At 46.9% G+C, this 10984-nt stretch overlaps 1 protein-coding gene and 1 pseudogene across 4 annotated transcripts; one reads left to right on the plus strand and one right to left on the minus strand.

Moving 5' to 3' along the window:
• Positions 1-188: 188 nt before the first annotated feature.
• On the minus strand, positions 189-1382 carry LOC143274396 (uncharacterized; annotated as a pseudogene).
• On the plus strand, positions 699-7790 carry Psma4 (proteasome 20S subunit alpha 4). Of its 4 annotated transcripts, none has more exons than XM_006971572.4 (9): positions 699-828; positions 2037-2084; positions 2312-2354; positions 2617-2779; positions 3814-3891; positions 4232-4320; positions 5954-6084; positions 6562-6685; positions 7394-7790. In XM_006971572.4, the coding sequence occupies exons 2-9, from the start codon at positions 2082-2084 to the stop codon at positions 7546-7548; spliced, it is 786 nt and encodes a 261-aa protein (XP_006971634.1). In that variant the 5' UTR covers positions 699-828; positions 2037-2081; the 3' UTR covers positions 7549-7790. The 4 variants fall into 4 exon arrangements, with proteins under 4 accessions (XP_006971634.1, XP_006971633.1, XP_042136899.1 ...); XM_006971571.4 differs by having other exon boundaries at positions 705-828; positions 2059-2084; XM_042280965.2 differs by lacking the exon at positions 699-828 and adding an exon at positions 1088-1287.
• Positions 7791-10984: the final 3194 nt, after the last annotated feature.

Consider the following 10984-nt stretch of genomic DNA (forward strand, 5'->3'; position numbering starts at 1 on the left):
ATAGTTTACTGTTTTGTTTTTCTCTCGTTTTTGAGACAGTCTCCCTATGTAGCCCTGGCTGGCTTGGAATTCACAGAGCAAACCAAATTGGCCCTGAACTTTCAAAAACACTCCCTCTACTGGCCAGGCCCAGGCTACATGCCACTGATTTCTAAGCTTCCCCCTTTAAAAAAAAAAGGAAAAAAAAAAAAAAACCTAGATCCAAATCATTTTGCACCCTACACAGAAGACAAAGGCCCTGACCAGTGGGCTGAGATGACAGTATTCAACCAAGCATAGTCAACCCACTAGCTCTTCAAACCCCCAGCATAGGCACAGAAACCAGGTAAGAAAAGAAGAGATGGAGGAAGAGGAATTCTCCCGATTAAAAGAGCTGGATCTGAGAAAGGGGAAAACAAGGCTCCAGGGAAGGACGAAGGGGAAAAACTATTAAGGGGCAAGGCTGGATCAGCAAGCGATTTGGTTCTGTCTACAGCTGCTGCTCTGGCCTCCGTCAGAATAGTACAGAAGAGAAAGTGAAAGCGGAACGCGAAGTCCAACAGGAATCTAGTTCCATTTTCCGCAGACCAGGCTCTTCCCCTCCTTCCTCCAACCCGTCCTCTAACGCCGACCCCAGCCTAAACCGAGGTTGCGCCTCTCCCATGTCCACGAGGGCCGACGGTCCCCGCCCCGCCACCAGGAGGACTTCCGCGTCCTCGCCGCCCCGCCCCCTGGCGGTTCTGCGCACGCTCGGGAGCCATATTCGCCGCGGATGCTTGGCCCTCCGGCTCGGTGCTTCTCCAGCCGAGTACAGCGGCGTTGATCTGCACCCCTCACTGTCTCCCTCCGGTGAGGCTCAGCCCCCCGGGGCCCGCGGGAGCGAGCTCGCTGCCTCCCGGGCGGGGGTGGGGGGAGGCGTCTGCGTGGAGATCCCGGCGCGGGCCGGCGGCCGCCGCCGAGGAGCCGTGGGCACGATGACTCTGCACCCGCCTCCTCGGTGACCGGCCTGCCTGCCTGCCTGCCAGGGACTGGCCCCCGCCGGCCGCCGTCGGGCACCCCCCGCGCGGCCTGGACGGCGGGCCCGGGCTCTGGGACCCACCGGGTCGGTGCGAGGGGTGGGGGCGGCTTGCGGCGCTGCGAGCCCACTCGGGAAAGTGGAGCTGCGGGGAAAGCCCAAGCCTGGTGGCTCCGGCGCCCGGCGTGGAGGTGGCTGTGTTCACAGCCTCATCCGAAACCCGCCGTGGCCTGGCTGCTGTGCCCGGGGCCACCTTTCTGTGTCTCCTACGTGTTGGAGCCGACACCCGGCAGGTTAGCTTGCCCTCGGCCTCTCGTCGGCCTGAGGGCTTTTCTAAAACGTCCGTCAGTTCTTCTGGTCCTTGCGCCCAGTCGTTCGACGGAGCCATCATGAGGAAGAGAGAAAGTTCAGTTCTCACCTGAGCACGCAGACCCTTCAGATGTCTTTCTAGCTTTCCAGCCTCGATTCCTGATAATCTCATTTTATTTGGCAATATAGGAATTGGACTCTGAGGTGCCATTTTCCCACAAAGGCAGTCTTGCTGTCTTTTGAAGAAACGAGGCCCAGGTGTACCACCACCTCCCACACCCCCAAATTTAGGGCCAAATCAGGCTTAAGCAATTTGTCTCTTATCCGTTGAATTATCCACTTTATTAACCTTTCTCAGCCTGCTCTACTTGGAATGCCCTTCCCTAAACCCTTTCCCAATTTTTTCCTCTTGACTTGAGGCTTTTCAACTTATTTTTGCCTGATTTACTCTTATTTTCTTTGCTTCTCAAAAACTTCCTTGCTGTCCATCCCCTTTTCCCACCCTCGGTGCCTCTTCCGTGTTACTTTATAATCTGCGTCCCTTTCCTGTGGCTGCTGGATTCTGAGTTCTTCAGACAGACTTGGCTTTCACCTTTATTGTGGTGGTCCAGCATCTAGCTTAGTTTCGACAGTTGTCTGGTGCATAGAGTGTTAGTTGAATGATGGTGTGGATCAAACGGTTTAAAAAGTAGACAATACTTCTTAAGTTGTGATTTTTCTTTTTTTATTTCAGTGGTCCTGTTTTCTTTTCACAGGAGTTACATAAAGTTCAGAAGCCATGGTGAGTTCATGACACATTTCGTTTAACTTTTGCCTGTTGAATGCTATGGCTTGTTCATAGCTAGCAAACTGACATGGGACAAGGGAAGCAGAAGCAGGTAGGGGGAGTGGAATGGTTTCTTCCTTTCTCTGCAGAACTCAGCACCAAAATACAGTTGTAGGGTTTTGGGCTTCCAGATGTTGGCTTACTTCAGTGATAGGCATCATCTCTCTGTTTTTCCTTCCTAGTCTCGAAGATATGACTCCAGGACCACCATATTTTCTCCAGAAGGTAAATTAGAAAAATTAACCTGCTCCAAAGAAAGTTTGTTTTTGTTTTGTTTAAGTACTTTGCTTTTAGTGTGGGGGGAGCTACACATGTATGTTGGTGTTAAATTCATTCTTTTTGTCCTTTGAAATAACATGTTGATTATGGCGTCCATCGTCGAACAGTAAAAGTCGGGCTGTTGACTGTACCCTGCTAGCGTCTGCTGGTTTCTCTTGGATCCGCAGTGTACGATCACGAGGACCATTGGTGTCTCGCTGTTTTGTAGGTCGCTTGTACCAAGTGGAGTATGCCATGGAAGCTATTGGACACGCGGGCACCTGCTTGGGAATTTTAGCCAATGATGGAGTTCTCCTTGCCGCAGAGAGGCGCAACATCCACAAGCTTCTTGACGAAGTCTTTTTTTCTGAAAAAATTTATAAACTTAATGAGTAAGTGAGGTCTTGGGGAAGGGTTTGAGCCATTTCACTTTTCAACACAAGTGGGATTTGCATATCTGGAAAGGAGTCTTATGTGAGATGGTAGAATTGAAGTGAATAGTGTTTTTTTCTTGTGAAAATCTGTGTATTTGCTTTATTTTGCTGGAAACCTCCCTGAAACCCATTTATTGTATTATGTCTCAGTATGTTCAGTATGTGTATAAAAAATTCACTTCGAGGACAGAGTAGCATTGTGTGGTAATAAAAGTGTGTACTTATGGTCCCACGGATTTGGTTTCAAATCCAAGGTCAATCTATACAAGGTATGATGTTGTGCCAGTTACTTAACTTCTTGGGGGCTGGGATCCACTTTCGTCTAAGAGTAAAGGTATAGGTATTTAGAAGGCAGTTGAGTTCTGTGTCGGGTTAATTAGCCATCAGAAATACACTCCCTGCATGGGCCTAGTACCTCTCACGGGGCCTTTTGGCACACTAATTGACATAGTATCTTTCCTCCACAGAGTCACTTTAGACTCTACTCAGCAACTTGTGGGCTTGTCTAGGCATAGTCACAGTGGATATCTAGACTGTAGAGAGCCAGGGAGGGCTTTGGGGAACAGGAAGACAAGAGCGTGCATGCCTAGGCAACCTGTGAACTCCCCCACCCTGTGTCCCCCTCACCTCCACACCTGTCAGGCCAGGCATTGAGAGGTACCCAGAGTGTGGGAGTGGTCTGTCTACCCACAAAGCCTTTTTCTTTGGCTCCTTTGCTTTAGCTACTTACTGTGTCTTTTCTTGCCCTGTTTCCAGAGGGCAGAATAAACATATCTATTGATGAATTGAGGCAGCATTTGTTTATCATTTATGCTGAATGACATTAGGTAAACTTCTCCTAAGAAGATGATACTTTGAAAGCCTTTTCCCTGAGGAGAGTCCTATGAAGCAAAATTGGTGAATCCCTAATAGATGTAGGTACTTCTTAATACTTAGAAATGTCCTAGCAAGCATCTTTCTCTCTTACATTGTTTTTTTTTTTTTCCTTCAAGGGACATGGCTTGCAGTGTGGCGGGCATCACATCTGATGCTAACGTTCTGACTAATGAACTAAGGCTCATTGCTCAAAGGTATGAATGGAAGGAAGTAGTGTAACACAGCACGTGAGTCAACTGTCTCTAGGAGAGCTTGCTTTTGCAGAGTTTGAAGTTGTTTTAAAAGTCCATTAATTGAAAAGTATATTCTTCATAATCAAACTCATAAAATACTGTGTACACGAGAATGCTAGGATGTTAGTGGTTTTGCCCTCTCCTTCTTGAAATCACAAGTGACCACTGAATCTACCCCTCCTTTTAAATCACAAGTGACCGCTGCATTTACCCCCATTATTTATATTTATTTTTAGAGGGCATTTCCTTGCTTTGTATATATTTTGAGAAGCCTGTTGATATGTTAATCTCTTTACCTTAGGTATTTATTGCAGTACCAGGAGCCCATTCCATGTGAGCAGTTGGTTACAGCACTGTGCGATATCAAGCAGGCTTACACACAGTTTGGAGGTACTGAGTTCCTTTAGAAATACTCCGAAAACTTAAAGCACTTAATGGGGAATAAACTTTTTGCTTTGTTTTGTTCTGAGTTAAGGTTTTGAGGTTGTTATTTTGTTTTTGTTGGTATTCTTTTGGTTTGGGGGTTTTAATAATCTCTGAGATTTTGTTTTTGTTTTTCGAGACAGGGTTTCTCTGTGTAGCTTTGCGCCTTTCCTGGAACTCACTTTGTAGCCCAGGCTGGCCTCGAACTCACAGAGATCCGCCTGCCTCTACCTCCCGAGTGCTGGAATTAAAGGCGTGCGCCACCACTGCCCGTATTCTCTGAGAATTTTTTACAATGAATTTTGATAAGATTCACTCACCATTTCCTTCAGAATCTGTCCCGCACCTCTGAACCCAGCCAATTTCATGTTCTTTTCTTCCGTCCCCACTTCCCGTTTTAAACCCTGTAGTCCAGTTTGTGCTGAACAGATGCTCTTGGATGTGGACCTGCACTGTTTCACTGTCTCCACCGAGGGCCGTGCTCTTGGATGTGGACCTGCACTGTAGGACTGTCCTCTACCAAGGGTCACACCCATAAAGAAAGCTGATTTCCTCTCCCAGCAGCTACCAGTTGCTAGGGAGTCCTCAGCTGGAGGTGGGACGTTGTGCCCACCTCCCCTCTGTGCTGGGTTTTGTCTGCTGTGGGTCTCCAAACATACCTAATATGACTACCAGTTCGATTGTAATGTCTAACTACTAACTTTCATTTCTTTATATCCTGATAGTTGGTAATAATAACATTCAAGGATTAGCAAATTGAACTATATTGTTAAATAAACTGTATAAGTACAATATCTTGAACAAGATTAGAAATATACATATAGCATTTTCTAAGAGTATCAATCTCAATATATATAATTTGTATACAATATACAAAAATCCAATCCAATGTAAAGTATTTAAAACTAGTAATTGTCTTTTAAAAGGAGATTTAATAATCTATCTTTTTAGCTATATCATATCTGTATCTTTCATTTACTTTTTAGAGTAGATTCAATAATCTACCCTCTATTTGGGCAGATTGTCACAACTGCTGCAAGCTCATTTTGGGGCTGCTCTGGTGTATCTGGAAAACACTCCTGTCACCCACCACCTCTAGCTCTTACAATATCTCTGTCCCTTCTTCCATGATCCCTGGGCATTGGAGGAGTGATATAGATTTAGGGCTTAGCACTCTGAAGTCTCTGATTCTCCACACTTCGTTTTGTTTGTGAGACATTCACACGGTGTAGCCTAGACTGCCATCCTTGTGCCACAGCCTCCTGCACACTCAGGAACAAGTCCGCTTCCACCTGTCAACTGGCAGCTTCATCATCAGGATGCTCCCCGGCCAAAGTAACATTTTCAAGTCTGGAAACAGATTCTTTGCACAGAATAATGAATTCCGCACTGGCCTTCCGTGTCCTCATTTCCTCCCCAGCCGGAGTCCAGCTCCTAGAGACAGGTGGCATTTGTGACTGAGCTTATCTGTGTGGCCAGAGGACAAAGCAATTTATGCATGCTTAACTTCACAGACAGGCTTGGGCCACATCCACTGGCGGCTCTAAATTGAGATGGTTGGTTTTTAAATTGAGATTATTGATTTTTTTCTTTGTTGAAGGAAAGCGTCCCTTTGGTGTGTCTCTGCTGTACATTGGCTGGGATAAGCACTACGGCTTTCAGCTCTATCAGAGTGACCCCAGTGGGAATTACGGGGGATGGAAAGCCACGTGTATTGGAAACAACAGCGCTGTGAGTATCTTCGTGACACTGTGAAGTGCAGGGAAGACCTGTAATGTTGAAATAGCGATGAGTGTAAGAGTATTTATTTAACACAGCATTTAATAACAGCAATTTCATGACAGCCTCAACATGCAGGAAACACCTGTGATTTCTGGTGCTATATGCTGGAGCTCAATTGATGATATTCTACCTAAGCGCAAGTTTTCAATTATAAGTTGAAATATACTTTTTTTTTTCACGTGTTAATTCACACTTGAACTCTTAAGGATGATTTTCTCGAGACTGAGGCCCCAGGTTAAGGATCCTTCAGAACGTTGGTCTCCCTCTTCCCCTTCCCATCTCATGTCCACCCTCCCTGCTGTCAAAAGTTGTTCCTACTGGTTGCAAGGTCAATATGAATTCAGGCAGTTGGTCTTCTAGACCAGTCTCTAGTCCTCCCCCAAATGCACAGATCTGAGGGACACTGTTGATTCTGTGTGGTTTTAGGCAGCCGTGTCGATGTTGAAACAAGACTACAAAGAAGGAGAGATGACTCTGAAGTCGGCACTTGCTCTCGCTATCAAGGTGCTAAATAAGACGATGGATGTCAGTAAACTGTCAGCTGAGAAAGGTAATCCGTGCCCTCCTGGTTTGTCTAACTGAGTGAGGGGATCCATTGAGCAGCTACGATGGCCAGAGGGAGGTCTTTGATGTGTCTTACTTAGGTCATTGAAGCAGCCACCTTAGGTCCAGGACGCTGGGGACTCCATGCTGTTAAATGACTAAGATCAGCCTTGAATTGTGCCACAGTCCTACACCACAGGGCAGACCTAAGGATTTGAGCCAAAATGTAACTCGATCCTGTACCTCTGGTTGGCTTTGGTCTCACTTTTAGACCGAAGCTGGCCTCAAGCTAGCAGTGATCCCCTGCCTGTGCCTCCAGAATGCTGGGATCACGGGTGTGCATCCCATGCCTGATGGAAGCTGCTTTTTAGGTTATTGTTTTGAAAGAAACTTGAAGAGTCCTTTAAGAAGTGTTGCTTTGATTGGCTGTTCTGGCTTGTGGGTCAGAACAACTGCCTGCCCGGCTTCACTGAGTGACACATTGGTCACTGAGAAAGTTACTGGGTGAAGAAAAGATCTTTAGGTAAAAACGGTAGGCAGTGTATCACAATATCAAAGGTATTCTGCTCCCATAAAAATGTGGGTGTATCATTAAGAATAAAACATGGGAGAGCAAGAAAAAGGCCAAGACTCGGGGAAAGAGAGAGATAGCCATGGTGACCTCGGTGTGCTCGGTACTTGTGCCACTGACACAAATGTGTGTTTGTGTTTTTAGTGGAAATCGCCACACTAACAAGAGAGAATGGGAAGACCGTGATCAGAGTCCTCAAGCAGAAGGAAGTGGAACAGTTGATTAAAAAACACGAGGAGGAAGAAGCTAAAGCTGAGCGGGAGAAGAAGGAAAAAGAACAGAAAGAAAAGGATAAATAGACAAAATCCGCGGCTCTTACGCTCCTTGGAGGCACAATTCAGTGAGAAGCTGTCCTGGCCTTCCGCCCCGGAAAGGGTCTTTGTTGGTTTTTCTTCTTTAACTTGCCCATCGGGGAAATAGGACATACTGAATTGGGTCCTTGTCGTGTCTGTCCAGTTGGATGCTTTATTGTAATGATGGACATCTTTATAGACATCTTAATCTCAACACATAATTTTTTGGAATAAAACTTGGAAAGATTGGTTATGGTGAAGGAGAGATTTCTCTGTAGCAATAATTGTTGGAGATACCATGGTTGGGGCTGGACAGTTAGTTCAACAATTAAGAGGGCATACACTACTCTTGCAGACCACCTGAACTGAGCTCCCAGCACCCATATTGGGTGAGTCACAGCCACAACTTCATCTGCTGGAGGATACAATGCCCCTGGTGTCTGCACTTATGTGCATATTCACACACAGATGCACATAATTAAACATGAGTAAACAAAGGGACCCAGGGTTGCTAGGATGATTATTGCCTTCTTTTTGTGAGGTATGTATACCATAGCTTCCCCGGATATCACAAAGTGGCCAGGTTGCCTGCTGTCTCCAGGGGTTTGAGACTGAACAGTCAGACTGAGCATGGCCGGAATAGGTGTGTCTGTGTCTGTAAGGAAAGCTAAGAGTCCTGACAGTGGGACTGAGACTGCCCAGTCAGCAGCCCAGCGTCATAGAAGATGGTGTGGGAGGAATTACAGCCTGAGAAGGGGGACCAGCAAGAGCAGCCCCAGGGAGGCTGAAGGGAGGAGCTCCATTCCTAGGCTTTGCTCAACCTGTCCACCTGCGGTTCTGTGACTTGGCAGACGTAATGGAGTGCAGTTGTTAAAAATGTGGTTCATGAAGCCGGGCGGTGGTGGCGCACGCCTTTAATCCCAGCACCCAGGAGGCAGAGGCAGGCAGATCTCTGTGAGTTCGAGGCCAGCCTGGGCTACCAAGTGAGTCCCAGGAAAGGCACAAAGCTACACAGAAAAACCCTGTCTCGAAAAACCAAAAAAAAAAAAATGTGGTTCATGGACTGCCAGCAGGAATAGAATTACAGGAATAGAAATAAGCATGGCTTTAAAAAACCGGGTTATTCCACGGCAGAGGGATGAGAGCCAGTTTCTTTACAGGGCCCCAGTGTTTTGTTTTTGTTCATTTTGATTTTTTTTTTTTTTCTTTTGAGGCAGGGTTTCTCTGTGTAGTCCTGACTGTCCTATAACTCTGTAGCCCAGGCTGGCCTCAAACTCAAGAGATTCACCTGCCACTGCCTCCCGAGTGCTGGGATTAAAGGCATGTACCTCCCAGCAGGATCCCAGTTTTGTTTTTGTTTTTCAACTCAGGCTTTCTCGTGTAGCCCTGGCTATCCTGGAACTCACTTTGTAGACCAAACTGGCCTCGAACTCACAGAGATCCTCCTGCCTCTGCCTCCTGAATGCTGGGATTAAAAGTATTTGCCACCACTGCCTGGCGAGTTACTTTATTTTTAATGATCTATGTATATGTATGTGTGTGTGAGCTCACAGAGGTCAGGCATCCAGATCCCCTGAGATGGGGTTACAGGTGGTTGCAAGCTGCTCAACATGAATGCTGGGAACTGACCTCTCTTCCTCAGCACGTCCGATCTCTTCACAGCTGAGCCGTCTGTCCAGCCCCCAAGTCGTCTTAATGACTTCAGAAACATTACTGTCTTGTTCACACAGCTAATGATCACTTTGGGCCCTGTTAGCTAAAATCAAGTATATATAGTGTATTCATCTGTTGATACCTATTTTATACATGTTTCTACTTAAAGACACCTTTTTGGCGGGGGGGGGGGGGGGTGGGGGGGGGGGTGTACGCACATTAGGGTAAATGTTTTTCTCTCAAGGCACATCATAGCCTTCTTGTGCTTAGGAGTGGTGATGAGCAAGCACTGTGCCCGAAGATCATTTTCAAGCAAAAATCACTTGTGCATGCAAACATATGGTGCAAGATAGGTAGTAAGCTCAGTCTGAGAGCTGATGTGAGAAGGTCAAGGGTCACCTTGTTAGACCTCACCTAGGAACATACACCTCAAACTACTCAAAAGAGTCGACACAAACAGTGGTGAAGGCATTGTGTCTTCTATTTGATGATAAAGCACTGTGACCAAAAGCAACTGGGGGAGGAAAGGGTTTATTTCATCCTTCCCTTTCAGGTAACAGTCCATCACTGAAGGCAGTCAGGGCAGGAACCTGGGGCGGGAGCTGATGCAGAGGCCATGGAGGGCTGCTGCTTACTGGCTTGTTCCCCCATGGTTTTCTCAGCCTGATTTTCTATAGAACACAGGACCAGCAGTCCAGGGTACCACCACCCATAATGGGCTGGGCCCTCCCACATCAGTCACTAAGAAAATGCCCCGGGCAGTGGTGGCACATGCCTTTAATCCCAGCACTCAGGAGGCAGAAGCAGGCAGGTCTCTGAGTTCAAGGCCAGCCTCAGTTACAGAGTGAGTTCCAGGAAAGGCTCCAAAGCTACACAGAGAAACCCTGTCTCAAAAAAACCAAAACCAAACAAAAAACCCTGCCGGGCAGTGGTGAAACACACCTTTAATCCCAGTACTTGGGAGGCAGAGCCAGGCGGATCTCTGTGAGTTCGAGGCTAACCTAGTCTACAGAGTGAGATCCAGGACAGGCACCAAAGCTACCCAGAGAAACCCTGTCTCGAAAAACCAAAAAAAAAAAAAAAAAAAAGGAGGAGGAGGAGGAGGAAGAGGAGAAGAAGAAAATGCCCAACAGGCTTGCTTACAGCCTGATCTTACAGGAGCATTTTTTTTTTTCTATTTGAAAGGTTTCCCCTTTTCAAATGACTCTAGTTTGTGTCAAGTTGATATAAAACTAGCCAGCACACTGGAGTCTTAAGTACATATTTGTGATTAGACAATCCCCCAAATTTTAATAGGATTGACTATCCATCCTTAAACGATCTTGTTTCAGTCTTTTTCACTTCAAAGTAGAGTCGGTAGAGAAGAGAATCCATAGCTTCTCATGCATCTTGGCTGCATCTTCATACATCTTGGCTCTATCTCCAGCTTATGCCCAGAATCCAACCAGTTATCACTCTAGGGGTCAAGAATGGTCTGCACTGAGACACCATGATCTCTCACTTTGGTTGCAGCACCCCGGAACTGGTTTCCTTGCCTCTTAGTCAGCTGCCTCTGTAAGAGTCCAGTTCTTCCCGCTGGCCTATGAAAGCCCCCTGTACGCTGGCCCCTCTGCTGCCTTCTCCGACTGTGTTCCTCTCCACATTCATCCGAATGATCTCCGGCAGTCCTTGGACCCATCAAGCCCTCATCTCATGGGTCATATATTTGCCAGTTCCTCTGCCTTGGGAACACCATCCTCCTCCCCTACCCCCCCCCCCCCCCCCCCCCGCCGCCCTTCCCCGACCTCCC

The sequence above is a fragment of the Peromyscus maniculatus genome, chromosome 7 (genome assembly GCF_049852395.1).
Source record: "Peromyscus maniculatus bairdii isolate BWxNUB_F1_BW_parent chromosome 7, HU_Pman_BW_mat_3.1, whole genome shotgun sequence".
Classification (NCBI taxonomy): domain Eukaryota; kingdom Metazoa; phylum Chordata; class Mammalia; order Rodentia; family Cricetidae; genus Peromyscus; species Peromyscus maniculatus.

Bases quoted from the DNA above. Each gene is read 5' to 3' on its own strand.
- Psma4 (XM_006971572.4), top strand. The intron at 2,780-3,813 runs GTAAGTGAGGTC...TTTTCCTTCAAG, and splicing joins AAAATTTATAAACTTAATGA to GGACATGGCTTGCAGTGTGG. The intron at 3,892-4,231 runs GTATGAATGGAA...TCTTTACCTTAG, and splicing joins CTAAGGCTCATTGCTCAAAG to GTATTTATTGCAGTACCAGG.